This window comes from Branchiostoma floridae, chromosome 11 (genome assembly GCF_000003815.2).
Source record: "Branchiostoma floridae strain S238N-H82 chromosome 11, Bfl_VNyyK, whole genome shotgun sequence".
NCBI classification, from domain to species: Eukaryota; Metazoa; Chordata; class Leptocardii; order Amphioxiformes; family Branchiostomatidae; genus Branchiostoma; species Branchiostoma floridae.
Genome location: NC_049989.1, coordinates 14,077,926 through 14,094,053, shown reverse-complemented (window position 1 = coordinate 14,094,053; position 16,128 = coordinate 14,077,926). Strand labels below are relative to the sequence as shown.

The following is a 16,128-nucleotide window of genomic DNA, read 5'->3' as shown; positions in this document are numbered from 1 at the left end:
CGTTAAAGGGGCGCCCCTTCCCCCGGGGGTTTATGGGGCATAATACCCCGGTCGGGGGCGATAACCACCTCATAAACCACCTCGTTCGCTACGCTCACTGGGTGGTTTATTCGGTGGTTATCGCACCTGACCAGGGGATTATCTCACCATATACACCTCGGGCCGGGGCATTTACCCTTTATTATCATAATACCGGCACGTCTACGACGATTTCTCTAGCCATACTGATTTGACAAATTGTCAACGCATCATTTTCTCCAGTTACATGTTGCTGTTATAGCTTACCCTTGCCACTTCTTCTGTGTAACTTTTCTGCCACTCTTGTCTTGTTAAAAGCGTAATATCGTAATTGTAACACGCCGCGGAATTACACGGTGAACGAGCGCGTGGTTGAGAGGGGTTACAAAATACCGGCCGGAAGAAACACGGCACAATTAACTGTCGCTATGTACCTTTATACATCCTCCATATGCATGTTCCTTCATTTTCTGTTAGTAAATGCATAAAACATAAACCTGCATGAGCATACAAAATGTCATGAGAAAACGGACGTATACTGACAAGAATTTTCATTTAACTTTTGTGCCTCACAACCGCTATGACGTAACACTCTACTGCTAGCGTAGATATAAACATGGCGGGAAAATGGCTGCGTACGTTCAATTTTGCCCATTCAGTCGTAGATCCGGGCTATTATGCAACGGTTCTTCACACTTTTACATGAGTTGTAGGTCACCAACAGAAATTCAAGATTGCTGTTGAATCATGTTCGTCTTGTGCCGTGAGCATGTGTAATTATGATCTACAAATCTGGCAATGAATGTGACGGTGTGTTCGGCCCACGACGAGCTGCCTGTCCCGAAAAAGATACTGAAAACTTTTCGCCTTGTTGTCTTCGAATGCATTGTAATCGATGCTTTGTAAATGATGTATTGGACACCTGGATGTCTGAAGTGTGCATACCTCAGAAATAACTATTGTTGCATGTGTAGATCTCTTTAAATTGCATTATTTTTTATCGGCCGGTATAAGTCTTATGGCCGGTATTATGCCAATGCATGTTAATCTTATTGAGTGGTATACTGTATCACCAGCAACGTTTAACAGTTTTCAAGGTTGATTTGAACCCACAACTTTTATCAGAAATGCTACTTTCACGTGGGGTAAAGCAAGGAAAGACCGAAGAAAAGAGAAAAAGATAAAAAGGTGACTTAAAGGAGGTGGAAATAGAATACCACATTGGATTAGTTAAATCTTAAATGAAATCTTTCTCCTCCACAGCATCAGAATAACGAGAAGATGAGGCGAGAGGCTTTAGATCAGCAGATGGTGAGTAGTTCCTGACAAACATTTTATACATCAGCACATTTACAATGCCATTCATTACAGAAAACACACATACAGACTAAACATTGTATCACAACCAACAAGTCCTTTATATCTGTATTTAAGAGGTGCCCAAAGTGACACTAGTGTGAAAAACTGGTATCACTTACCAAGTTAACAACTACATCAACTACAGGCATGGTTACTGCATTGGATCCACTGTTATTATCTAACCTGCACAACTATACGGTGATGGCAACATGTTTCTCACTCGCTATATTTCAACATAAAGGAATCCGCCGTACGCCACACAACACATAACGTAAATACCAAATCATGATACCAGAAACTTTTGAGTGTCAAAATATACAACGATCCAAATGTTTTAAAAATTTATCTGCATTCGGACTGTTCATTTAGAAATTCGAAAATATACAATATTAACGACCTAGATCACATTGTACATGACAATACAGTATGTACACAGTATGTGCTATTTTCTTTTCCCATCGAAAGATGATCAGTTCCCTGAAGAGCCTCCATGACAAGACGGAGGAGGTGAGTATCATTGTTGTTATAGTAAGAAATCGTAGTCACCATAATAAAGGTAACACACCTTTCCTATTCAACTTTGAACGTGACCAAGTACGTGTATTTGATACCTTCGGGTAATAAATTGGATACAGAAACACTACCTGGGATGACTTTGATGTACATAGTGATGATAATTCCCTCGCATTATGTTTATATCTTATGTCCGTTTTATGCCGTATTTGATGTGTGTGTGTGTGTGTGTGCGTGTGTGTGTGTGTGTGTGTGTGTGTGTGTGTGTGTGTGTGTGTGTGATTGTCTGCCCCTCTCTCACACACGTTATCGTGAGAATAGATAAAGGAGGATAATCAAGCAAAGTAACAACGAGTGTTTGCTTATTTTCCAGGAAGCCAGAGAGGCGAAAATGAAGGGTGATGCTTGCAGTGTCGTGCAGGAAGTGATGTCACATGTGAGTACCAATATGGCAGTGTCGTGCAGGAAATGATGTCACATGTGAGTACCAATATGGCAGAGTCGTGCAGGAAGTGATGTCACATGTGAGTACCAATATGGCATTGTGGTGCAGGAAGTGATGTCACATGTGAGTACCATTATGGGAATGTCGTACAGGAAGTGATGTCACATGTGAGTACCAATATGGCAATGTCGTACAGGTAGTGATGTCACATGTGAGTACCAATATGGCAATGTCGTGCAGGAAGTGATGTCATGTGTGAGTACCATTATGGGAATGTCGTACAGGAAGTGATGTCACGTGTGAGTACCAATATGGCAATGTCGTACAGGAAGTGATGTCACATGTGAGTAACAATATGACAATGTCGTACAGGAAGTGATGTCATATGTGAGTACTAATGTGGCATTGTCGTACAGGAAGTGATGTCACATGTAAGTACCAATATGGCAATGTCGTGCAGGAAATGATGTCACATGTGAGTACCAAAATGGCAATGTGGTACAGGAAGTGATGTCACATGTGAGTACCAATATGGCAATGTCGTGCAGGAAGTGATGTCACATGTGAGTACCATTATGGGAATGTCGTACAGGAAGTGATGTCACATGTGAGTACCAATATGGCAATGTCGCACAGGAAGTGATGTCACATGTGAGTACCAATAAATGAGCTTGCGAAAATCACTCATTGCAAGCTCATAAATTTGACAACTATTTACACTTGTCGTACAAATGTATATCAGAAGCACATAGCACCTGGACATGTAGGGTAGCTAACGACAGATACATTTATCAAAGGTGGTGAAAAACAAGTTCTAGAAAACAGCAAACAACGTTGACGTACGTTGTCCTGACAATCATTAAACACTATCATTCTTTGACCAATCGTAGTATCGCTGAATGTTCACAGGCGCTGGCCAAAATAGTGGCAGAAAAAGATCAGGAAGCAACCATGAAGGAGAGCATGTTGAGCCAGACCAAGGTAGGCTGAAACAATATCATTGGCTTAAAAAAGATCATTTCTGTATTGCCTTATGGCGTAACGCACAAGGTTTTTAACGGAATGGGACCCTACTCTTTTCGATAAGTGTGGTGGGTTACTTTCCGTCCTCGGAGTTTTACTTCCCTCAAACACGGGACCTCCATATAATGTCCATTCGAATAACGATGAGTCCATTTACCAAGGGCACACCGTCGGAGCATATCAGGGGGCTTGAATTCAGGAGGTCCGAACTGTGAGCTACACATACTGCCGTTACGCTACGTGATGCCGATATGCGCAGCTGTGAGCTACACATACTGCCGTTACGCTACGTGATGCCGATATGCGCAGCTGTGAGCTACACATACTACCGTTACGCTACGTGATGCCGACATGGTCGTCTAGAGGCACCGTAACAAACTGTGTAGCAAACTCTATCCCTGCAGTAACTCACACGTTTGCCTAAAAGATATAAAGTATAACCACTTACTGTAAGTGCTATATGAACGTCAGAGATCAACAAAATTTCATGGTCACATAGTAAGAAAGTGCAAATATCCATTTTAGAGCTGGACATTGTATGTTGCTATACAGTAGATTGGTTTACAGAGTATGTCTAAAATTGTCACAAAAACATTAATAAAATGAGGTAAGATTTTATTCTGAAGCAAATGTTTGTTTTCACGCGGCTTAGGAGGAGCTGGCTTGCAGTAGAAGCGAGGCAGCCAAGTTCCGAGACGAGGTACGACTTGCTTCCGATCCTTTTTCGTTGTGCAAAATTTACTGACAATACTTGAATACAGCACTCTAAAGCTCGGGGGGGGGGGGGGGGGCTGCGTCCCCTAGGTTTTACCACGGGTAGGTCAGGGCGTTTTTTTAATTATCGGGTCTCGGGTCATTTCGAGTCCACCTTAAATTCAACCCGGTGCCCGGCCGGGCCCAAAATTATCCCGGGGGCCGCAAAGTGCCCCACCAAAGTGGTCACCCCATAAACTGTGTCAAAAACAGCCCGTCAACTGCCGGACAGGGCCCCTTTATCCGATTGGGAACTAAACCATAACTAAGACCTACTCCCACATCGTACCTGCATTTAGGATATACAAGAAGAACTTTATTGCGCAACGATCGTACACGGTACAATGTATGGCAGAAAAAAAGAAGAAACAAACTTATCACCCTAATTACTAAAGCAAGTATAAAACATAGTACATATGCAGATTGTGCATATAGAATGAAATTTGACATCCTTATTTGTAAAACAATGAGAGCTAGCCTAAAACATTGTACTACAATCGAGTGGGGCTAATTATGAGTTTCGGCATTTTTTCTTATGACAAAGCAATCTTTCATATATTTACCTATTTTAGCATTGTGGGAGTTGTCACGTCTGAATATATAATCAAATCTGCCTGTAGCATTGAGTCTCTTAAAATCTGTTGTACTTGATTCGAGGAATGTGAATAACTCATTACGTAAAATGACTGCTAATGGTTGTCGTTAAACGTTGTAATATAGTCAATATTACACGACAAACGCTGTAAAACGTCTTAGATCTATATTCAGTCTTCATTTTGCATTATTGTTCTCTTTCAGGTAGAGAATTTGAGGGTCGGGAAGAAGGACCGCCCAACTTTAGCTTCCTTTAAGAAACTCTTTAAGTAACAGAAACGATCCAAACAAACGGAATTGAATCATGTTCCATATCTCTCTTCCGTATTTTGACCACGTATACCTCACCTCAGGGCCATTAATGCAATCGGCATACGTTTTCCACCTCCGTCTGTCTTCAGCCAAAGTTGCGAGTTGGTGGACCATGTATACGTATGCGTAAAATATGTGTATAGACTGTATGTAGGGATTTTAAATGACGTAAACTGCATATCTGTTATATAGTTTGTCTTCCCTCATGGCCTCAATGAAAAGCGACCTGTAGGCCGATTTGAGCTTCACATGAATAAACAATGGATCAAACAAGAACAGATCATACTGATTAAAATGCCCTATGATATCTAAGTACTAGATAGACATATTACAGCCTACCATTGTATAAGTATAAGTTTTGTATGATTTCAAGCAGGATTACATTTAGTTACACATCGGAACTAAATAGATAAAGCCAACGCTAGCTTTTGAATTAGTCCCTTAATTGGTAAATTCAACCACTGTTCATTATCTGTACCTACATAACCTGTATGTTTCCTATGTTTGTACCACATGTATACATGAAAATGTCTAGTATACAATCAAGAGTCAGCAAGTTTTATGCTTTTACCACATTTTCAGCAATTATCGACGGTTTAAATATATTACATACTTGCAGCAACCTGATAAGGATCAGAGGACTGATCGAAAGCTTGTTGGTAAGCGTTTTATTTTGTATACGTGTATAGGGTTTGTAAAACTGTAACATAACCCACTCACGATCATGTCCCTGCACCATGCATAAACATAGGGTCTTTTCCCAAACCATATACATGTTCAGTACAGCATATAACGTAATCCCTGGGTGGTAGGGTCAGGAGAGAAAGTCACAATTCTTCAGGGCTCCTTTACACTTTTTAGCTTTGGTGCGGTGTTTTCCCTGATTGGAGTTTGGGTATGGTTATAAAATAATTGTCAGCTCCCCCTTCTCCGTATTTTCTGGCTTACAGTCGACTGGTTGTGGACTGAATCTGTGCTAAGATTTTTAAACGAGCTGGGCAAATCCCCTACATTTCTACATCCAAACCGCTAGTTATGCAAAAAAGTTCATTATATCTGCAAATATACAAAAGTAACGGTCTCCTCTGTCAGCACTGGAACACCAGTGCTGAAGTGGTCGTCAGCACTGGAAGTCCAGTGCTGAGCCGGCGTCAGCACTGGAAATCCAGTGCTGAGGCAGCTTCACCACTCAAAGCCCTCCTGTCAGCACTGGAAACCGAGTGCTGAGACTACAATCAGCACTGGATTTCCAGTGCTGAGGACATTTCAGCTCTGGAAATCCAGTGCTGACAAATATTCTGCACTGGAAACCGAGTATAAAATGTATAAAGTTGGTGAAAAGAACTTACATTCTGTAACAAAATATAAATGGACAACTGTATTATACAATGTTTTTTAAATGATGCTTCTTTGCCGCACAAGCAGAATGTGTCGTCCACCTGTAACTACCTATTCTTTGTAAAAAAAAAGCGATCTCTTTACCACACCGATAGACCAACTGTTAGTTGTCTAACTCTGACTACCTATTGTTTTTTAAACGATGTTACTTTGCCGCACAAACAGAATGTGTCATCCACCTGTAACTACCTATTCTTTGTAAAAAAAAACCCAGTGCTGACGTTTCTTCAGCACTGGAAAACCAGTGCTGAGGCCGATTCGACCCATTGATTCAGCACTGGAACACCAGTGCGGAACCCGTTACTTTTGTATACTTGCATTATATCTGAGTAAAAAAAGAAAAACTTAAACCATTGAGGGGATAAATTTGTGACAAACATATAATTAAGCAACGCCAACCAGGTCAAATAGAACGGCAGAAAAATACTACCCGAAACCAAGCCTACCCACCTTTAACCTTTACAAATCCATCCGCACCGACCGCTTCACTCAAGACAAGTGTCTCCCTACGCCCGAATAATCGACGAAAGTTTTGATTTTCTAAACAACCAAATCATCGGATACAATCTATTCGCTGTCCAATCCACCTTGGAGCTGCCAAAGTTGCGCCATTATTAGATTTGCACAGAGGAATGTCTTCATCTTGTGTGTTTGTTCTTTTCTTTTGCTGGGGACTAATTTGGACAGTGACGTCATCGAAAGTTGCCAGAATACCCGGAAGAAAGTTACTTACGTTCACAGTTTGTAGCCGCTATGGATCCGCTACACCGACAAGTTATCCTGGACTGCTATGACGACATTAGCCGTGACATGGACCCGGTACAAGCCCTGCGGTACAGCACGGTCCACTGGAGGGACGGAGACCCGGGGTTCATCCGGGCCAAGGCGAGAACAGAGGGGCCACACTGCGGCGCCAGGGCGCTACTGGACAAACTGTTGGGTACGAACAGAAACTTTCGAACAATTTTCAAGCTACATGAAAAATCAACTGTAATCTTAAACACTTATCGGACTTTCGTGACCGGTAATTTCTGCCGTACCTGTTAAAAATCTGCCGTACTCGGTAATTTCAACCGCCACCAGGGCTCGAAATACTAGGTGTTTGTGTACCCAGGCGCACCTGTAATTGGAGCTGTGTACACAATTTTTCTGTTGGTGCACAGGTGCACCCAAATTTTTTTAATACGCTTATGTATGTAAAGATGTCAATATACTAGTATATAGTATTAGTATATACTATATCACCATATTCTTGAAAGCTACAAAAATATATGTATGTGTTAGAAAGATAATAAAATGTCTGTCATAGTTCTTGTTTAAGAATTTGAAGTTGGAATTTGTATTCATCGATATTTTCAATGCTCAAAAACTGTGCGTGCCATTAGCAAACATTGCAACTTTAAATGTTACAGAATTACCGTATGACGCTTTTGACGACTTTGTTGAAAGCTTGAGGGAAGTTCCATACCGTCACCTTGTCAGTCAGCTACTAGAGAGTCGGACACGTCTTCACACAGCTGTGAGGAGAGGAGAGAAAAGAAAGAAAGATCTTGGACGGTGGCCACAAGGTGGTTTACATTTCCTTGCTTGTTTGCAGTACATTTGCTGATCATTTGTTGTTAAATTCTAAGACTGTTTATGACATGTCTCCTTTTGTGTCCCCTCAATACCACATTATGTTTTAAAATCTTTGCTCTCTTTATACGCTTGTTTCTGTTTGGTATCAAAGACCGATGACTGTGTGTAGGGGTAAGATAGTTTCACCACCCCAATTGTTCTGTTTGCTACCAGTAAATATTTGAAAGCCGACGACCTCTTCTGTACGTTGTAGCCGGACCTTGAAGCACGATGTCGTATGACTCTTTCATATGTGATGTTTGCTATCCAAACAGATCAAAGACTCTTTACTCTGTAACCCTGTCGAAGGCTGGACTAGGCTGATGACGAAACCTAGTTTCTTTACCTTCTCCATAGTAAGATTTGTTTGTACGGCGACGATTAAACCATTAAATGGTTGAATGGTCTTTATACCCCTGTCACATAATGTGCGATCTTCGGACGTACTTCGCGATTGCTGGAAGGTCGGCAAATTTTATGATCTTCAGAGCGTCTTGCGTATTGTTCGCCCAAAAACTGTCCCTGTCACATATAAGCGAGGCTCGTGCGATCGCCAGTAAATAAATCTTTGATAATTAAACTCCCATGACCTCTTACACGCGGACAAGGTAACACGAAACGTTCCTCACAATAAGGCAAGAGATCAATCAATGTTTATTCTTTTGTTGTCGGAATCTTTTTAACCAAGTAATGGAATGCGCGGGCATAATAGAAATGACGAAAGAAAAGAAAGTGTGTCACAAAGTCAGACTACATGCTACCACAGGGACCACAATGTCAGAATTACTCTCACATTTAAAGAAATTCAATATTTGCAAACAAACGTAAGTCGAGCGTATGTCAGGCGAACGTCACCCGACTGACGGGCGTTCGCCATCCGATTTGCACGATCTGCAGGCGACTTGGTAACGAGCTCTGCGAACTCAGAGATAACCGGCGACTTGTTAAAAACATGTTTCGCTGCACCGCGACCATCGTTCAACCCCTGAAAATCGCCGGCGATCCCGAAAAATCGCGAAATGATCGTCAGAACACCGGACGTCTTACTCATGTCATTTAGAGCTCGCAGAATCGTCGTCCGCTCGATTTTGCGCGTTATGTGACAGGGGTATTACCATTAAGAAGGTCACGACCTTCATTAATGATTTTGTATAAACTTTATGGACGGTTCTTTACTTGTATGTTTTGCAGATGTCACAAAGTGGTCCATGAAACGACTAGGTGCCGTTAGTATGCTCCTCACAACCTTGATGATCTGTGCTTGGATAGTCACTGTTTACTACACTGACGGAATGAACGGTGAGTATCCCGAAGACGACGATTTAGCCACATATTGTTTAGACCATCTCATCTATGTCGGTCAATTTATATACAACTCCTTTAAAAACGAGACAATATCATACTGTCCTGAAGCAGCACATAACGCTAGCCTGATTATGTATATGATACAGTACTATTACCATTCGAAAGATAGATTAGTTTCTTAGATTTTTAGACATTAGCAAGTCATGTAGTTAAATTGTTCTGTATGTATTGTACATTTTGTATGTGCAAGTTGCCACGCATTGTGTCCTTTACAGTTGTCGTGAAATAAAGTTCTAAAGTAAAGTTCACTAAAGCGCGATCTCTGAGCGACTGTACAGCAACCAAATTTCGATTGCTTTGATCTTTGATTTCATAATTGGAATTTGATGTAAAGTATGATAAAAACACAACAAAATGACCAAATCCCAAACAAATAGTCCTTTAGCTATCATATTCGTTGAACTATTTGTAAAATTGTTGGTCTCAGCCTCTAGTGGGAAAGGGATGCAAGGCTGCGACTGCTGTGAGCGAGTACTCGAGTGTAGAATATCAGTGTTCGGACAAGCGTGTTAGTGGGTGCACTATCGCCCAGTGTTCGGTTAAGCTATTACACAATGCATCTGGTGACCAGATTGCATTCCTTTCATTACACCAGTAATATAAAGACATGAATCTGTTTCAGACACACCCTTCATGGTTTTCTTTCCTCGCCGTATGAAGACTTTCGTGGGACGAGAAGATGTCTTCGGCAAGATCGACGCGTGTCTTGAACAGAACCGGACCTGTCTCATCAGAGGGTTGGGCGGAGTCGGGAAGACATCATTGGCTATTGAGTACGGACACAGGCGTGCGGAGAGGTACCCTGGTGGGGTGTTCTGGGTCAGGTTAGCGAGTAAGGGCGACCTGTGTGCTAGTATCAGTCACTACAGCTCTTACGTTAGTCTAACCAGGGAAGAATCTGTACACTCTAGTGATAAAATGAGCTGTAAGTCTGTAACAATACAGTTTAGAAAGTACCTGACAAAGTCACGATATTGGTTGCTAGTAGTTGATGGGGCAGTCAGAGAAACCATGAAAGAGTTGGAGTCCCTACTTCCCCACAGCATCACAGAGACAATGCATATTCTTTTGACCTCCCAGGAAAACCTAAGACTTGATAAGGAGCGTATTTCAGTGGTCAGTCTCCCTCCGTTCAGCGATACTGAGGCCCAGGCATTGTTTAACAAAACAGTCAGATCTAGCGGTAAAGATGACCGTAGATGGGTGGAGAGTCTAGGCAGATCGCTCGGCCATCACCCATTGGCCCTACAGCTGGCGTATGCATACATTGAAACAACCGGCTGCTCTATCAAAGAATATCATGACAAATACACCAGAGCTAACGCCGTTGTCTGAGAGACTTGCTGGATAAAATGGATATCGAACAGGTTGCAAACAGGAACATTCGCCACACATTAGATTACACTCTGCGCCAGCTGTCTCCTAGCGCCGCTGTACTTTTGAACATGACATCATTTATGGGCCCAGACTGTATCCCTTGTCCCAAACCTTACAGCAAAAACTTTGCAAAGCTTTTTGCTATCCCAACGCAACTTGAAAAATTAGATATGATGGAAACGGTCGCAAACCTAGAGAGATTTTCCCTGGCCTCTCGATGCCATGCCTTTCAGCCTTGTGCTTTTAGTGTGCACAGAATAGTACAGGAAGTTGTTGTAGCAGAAATGAACGAAACCTTGAGACTCGCACATTTGGAGAACGCTTTCAAATATTCAACAATGTTACTTAGCAATGACACCTCCAGGGTGCAGGCAGAAATCCTAACTAATCACCTGCATTATCTGGCCTTGAATGTCGACAAGTACCAAACAAACCTTTCCATCAATGGTACATACAATTTCATGAGAAAGTCCGCTGGGTTTTTTTGCCGATGGGGTGAATGTGATGAGGCGTTCCTTTTCTTCCATGGCCAGGCGCTCCTACTTCGCAGACAGCATTCAACTCAGGATCTGTCCTGTCACATTCTTGATTATGTAAACTCTCTTAGGAGCACTCTACTGTCTTGTCCGTCTAATGGCAAAGAAGCTGTTAGTTTACTGGTAAACATAGCGGATAGCCTGTTCAGGGTAATGGGATACATGGTATACATAGACCTACCTGACATCGATTTGCAATCGACCTCCTGTGAAATCAACCAGGTCATGGCGTCACTAAAACGTGTGTCTTTCTTCCTTTATAATAGACTTCTTCAAAGTGGCAAACTTAACGAAGTTAATTACTCCAGGCTTCTTACGTCATTTGTCTGGCTTGTGCCATCATATATTGATGAAGAGCCGCTTGACATGGTACAAAATATGCTTTTAAGCCCAAACCCAAACCCAATTGCAAAGCCAGACGACATTTGGATGGCGTTGTCAACGTTGACAGCAGGTGCAGAAATACTCATTCCGCAACAAGACCGACTTAAGCATCCATCGATGAAGGATCTAATCATGGTTATAAAGCAGTGTGATGATGAAGTTAATTGCCATGATGACACAAAAGACATAAAAACATTGCTTTGCTGCCGTTCGACGGAGCGCTTTGTGGCCTTTCTGCAGTATTACAGAAGTGTCATACAGAAAGCTATAAAGATAGTCACTATTGTTCTGCAGATGTACTACCGCTACATGGACACCTCTACGTGTACTAACAGATACTTTGAAGCGATGCTAGGACTACCCAGGGAGAGTAAAGAGTTTGATATCCTAGAATTTGCTCGTGAAGATTGGCACGATTTGTTAGGGGACCCAGGAGTGCTGAAGAGTGTCTTGTCTCTAACTAGCACACAGAACTCCAAGTTCAGAATTGATGCCAAGTTTAGAAAATCAGACATACTTATCAATTCACAACAAGATTCCAATCTGCCAGTATCATACCTATCGTTCCATAATGATGTAAGCCTGAAGTATCTAGCAACAATCATGGCACGTCAGCTTGGCAAGCTTACTGGTCAGACCACAGGGCAGAGGTCAAAACACGGGCAATCTTCGACACTACCCACAGATCATTGTGCTGATCTATCAGAGCCTTTAGCTTTGATAAAAAATAACTATAAAGGGTGCACGTGGAAGGGGCTTCACGATACGATACAGGTAGTGGAGAGAATAGGTCATACTTGTCATCTGGCCCGGTCATCCATTACAAACATCAACCACCAAATAGAATCTTTGAAAGAGCGACTTAAGGCCTCAAAGGCCACAAGTTTTGAAGCCAAAAAACTTTTAGGTTGGCTAAATACTTCAAAACTCCCTAGCATTGCTAAACTCGCAAAGACGATAGGGGCACTTGTAAATCATTTCAAGGAGGCACTGTATACGGATCCGGAATATGACAAATCTGTGATTGATGAAGTAAAGACAGGTCTAAATACATGTTTCCTTAGTGACATAAGACACCTCATGTCGCCGATATGTAGGAGAGTCATGGAAGAATGGTGTGAAATGATACATGAGCTAACACATAATTTTAGTATGACACTTGTAAAATATAAAAAGCTTAAACATGAAAGTTTTGAAACAAACAATAACTTTACCGAAAGTCAATTAAGCATTCTCAATAAGATCTCGCCGTGTGTGGCTATAGTGGGTAACCCCTTTGTTTATAAAGCAAACTATTCACTCAAAAGTCCTTACTTCAAATATATCTTTAATTCTAGGAGTCATTTTCCGAAGGCTCTTTGGTTGTGGAACAGACTACAGGAACTGTTAAAATATGTGAACTGTTCACTTACCCCTACGGGACTCAATATGAGATGCCTTGAAAACTTTATGAACAGTTTGGACACTTTGAGGGGCAAGCATTTCCACAACTGCGAAGAGTCAAAACAGATAGTCAAAAGTTTCTTTGAGGTACCTCTTTCTGACGAGGGAGAAAATTTCCACTTTGAGCAGAAAGATGATAGAGTTACCGGAGTGACACACACGGAAGAGAAATGGAGCCTGGCCTACACCAAATCCAGTGGCCTGTGTTACTATACACATGTACAGGACATTAGAACAAGTAAGAAGCAAAAAGTAAAACCATGACTGTGACGTCAGTGTACACGTCTGCTGAGGCGGAAAATGGATCCTGTATGGATATGTAATCTTAGATTATGTGTCGAGTTTGTAGTTTCAAATGACATATGTAATGCAGTTTTACAAGAATAAAGACATTCAAGATTCTGCAATGTGCCTTGAATTTTTCTTGTACCGTTATCACTATTGGCTAGAAACAGAATACAGGCAATAATGGCTAGCATTAGTCACAAGTATTCGTGACGTCATCCAGTTCGATACATACGTACAGGTGATTGACAGCTCTTGTTATTTCCCCATAGGTTTATCATAAGCCTATGTTTTGTGAAGATACTTCTTCAAAACAATCTTTTGACACAAAACTGTTGTTTTTGGTCCCATCGCTGTCATTTAATGCTGAGAATCACTTGCTGATGGTAATGACTGATCCTGATCAGACCTAGACTGATAATTCACATAATGAAGGTGTGTATCTGAAGACCTTTAGGCGTTCAGGCCGTTACGATTGTGATACCCTTTTACAGTAATGAGCTAGTCAGAATTGTTGTTCCAAGCAAGGAACATCTTAGACACCATTAGTACTAGTGCTTGCCAAGCTCAGGGAAACACCAATATTCGAAACTGTATGTCGGCCTTAAATCGAACCTTTTGAACAATGCTCGGACCACTCTAATATCGTTCCTTCTTTTAAATCTATTTTGTTTTGTTCGTACTTGTAAAAATCAGCTGTTTTCGTTTTTGCTCTTATTCAGCGCTATAGGCCAAACACTGCAGAAACCAACTAAATGATGCTTTGGTTACGTAGTGTCCGTAGGGTGTGTTGCCCCGGTCGGGCTCTGAAGCCACAAATTTGTCCCGGTAGACTGCCGGATACCACGAGGGGGGGGGGGGGTGGTACCTATCGGTGTTTTCACGCGTAGATCACAACGTCTATTAATCGTCGGGCCCCGGGTTTATTTTAACTCTGAGCTAAAAAAAATACATCCGGTAGCTGCATGGCGGCCCACGGGGTCACACCCGAAATTGCCCCCAAACATCCCGTAAAGTAACTTGCGGAACCACTGACCGAAGCACAACACAACACAACACAACACAGCACAGCACAGCATAGCACCACACAGCACAGCACAGCACAGCACAGCACAGCACAACACAACACAGCACAACACAGCACAGCACAGTACAGCACAGCACAACACAACACAGCACAGCACAGCACAGCACAGTACGACACAGCACAACACAGCACAACACAGCACAACACAGCACGGCAACACAACACAACACAGCACAACACAACATAACATAACACAACAGCTAGGCATGGCTTCAGTTCCGTGGTGTTGTGTTTGTTGCCATCCCGTCTAAGCGCAGCGATGCTGGGTATGAGCGACGTTACGGCCAGTGATCGGGCGGTCCAGGAACATCTCTTCCCGCCTGGTTCAACAGGCAGCACGGCTCACGGCGAGGAGTCAGGACAGCCGCCACCGAAACACGGTCAATTCCGTCCGGCTGACTAGTGGCACACTCATACGGTACGTACGGTTACAGGGTTGTAGGCTCCTAGTCAACCTTTGATACCGAACATATTGTACCGAAGTAAAAATTGAAGATATGGATCTAGTAACATTCAGAGTTAAGTTGAATGACTTTGGTAGAAATTATATAATTTAAATGGTTTTTGTTCTCGGTAATTTAATTTCGCCGTATTTAAGGGGAAAATGGAGTGTTGGATGTGGTTTAAGTTCGCGGTTGAAACTATAGTAGCTCTGGAAACTTTTACGGACAGCCAATCGAAAACCAAATATAGTATTAACTTGTTATAGAAATGCACGGCCTCGCACTAACCAGCAATAGGTACTACAAGATAGAATAGTCGCTTTCGGTAGTGCTGGCGTGAACAACTGTCAATCTATATGGGGTACTATGTAATATAACCGTAAATATGTATTCACTAGGGGTGGGTACCGCTACAGAAAATTTCAGGTCCAGAGGATCAGGTCCAGGTTTGGACCTGAACCTGGACCTGATTCAGTATGTGAGAACAAGTGAGTGGACGATGCTCAAAACAATGGTCCATTTCGCAACAAAAAAAATCTGTTTTGTGGAGTATTGGCGTTTTAAAACACTTCATGGCTAACTGCCCCTGTACTATTGACTGTAAAACATGGTAGAAATGTCTATAGACCCTATTCTACTTCGCTCTTGTTATTTTCCTCGACCGGTGAGCCCCGAAATGTGTGAATGCCTGATCATATTATACGTTCATTTTCCAATATGTCCAACATCCGGTACACCTAATTTTTTCAGGCCCGGGTTTTCTGGACCGGTCCAATAAGAAAAACTTGTTTTGTACCGGTACACCGTACCGATACCCACCCCTAGTATTCACTGTTTGATGATCGGGTTTGTTAGTTGTGAGAATTCACCGTGCGTCCAACACACCATACTGTACAATGTGATGTATGGAGAACTTAGACAAGGCGGTGAGGCGGACAGAAGACGAAACAGAAATTTCCGCAGTTGTTTTATACGTTTGCGATGGAGACCGAACATAAAATCCACCGCAGATATATGAAAATTCATTGTCTTCGTCGTTGCTCAACGTTACCCGTTGGTCTCGGTAAAGTACTTCAAGAGAGTCAAAATGAAGGAAAGGCTCTATTTACACACCACCTGTATGACGTCAGGTGGCTCCGAGGATCGCCATTGTTCTCCGTTCCATCTTGTCGTTCA

The 16,128-nt window shown here is 42.2% G+C and overlaps 2 protein-coding genes across 3 annotated transcripts in view; both read left to right on the top strand.

Annotated features, from left to right (window-relative positions):
* The window catches only part of LOC118425280, a 7,262-nt gene extending 1,697 nt beyond the window's left edge, over positions 1–5,565 (top strand). The window contains exons 3-8 of one of the 2 annotated variants that reach the window (XM_035834078.1): positions 1,282–1,329; positions 1,843–1,884; positions 2,264–2,326; positions 3,245–3,316; positions 4,011–4,058; positions 4,910–5,565. In XM_035834078.1, coding sequence (XP_035689971.1) covers positions 1,282–1,329; positions 1,843–1,884; positions 2,264–2,326; positions 3,245–3,316; positions 4,011–4,058; positions 4,910–4,978 — 342 coding nt within the window. In that variant the 3' untranslated portion in view covers positions 4,979–5,565. The remainder of the gene's footprint in view (positions 1–1,281; positions 1,330–1,842; positions 1,885–2,263; positions 2,327–3,244; positions 3,317–4,010; positions 4,059–4,909) is intronic. The other variant, XM_035834079.1, reaches the window with a different exon arrangement.
* A 1,082-nt stretch (positions 5,566–6,647) lies between these two features.
* LOC118426235 lies at positions 6,648–10,732 on the top strand. Its single transcript, XM_035835505.1, has 4 exons — positions 6,648–7,355; positions 7,828–7,983; positions 9,224–9,331; positions 10,020–10,732. Exons 1-4 carry the CDS (start codon positions 7,169–7,171, stop codon positions 10,730–10,732), a joined length of 1,164 nt encoding a protein of 387 aa, XP_035691398.1. The 5' UTR covers positions 6,648–7,168.
* Positions 10,733–16,128: the final 5,396 nt, after the last annotated feature.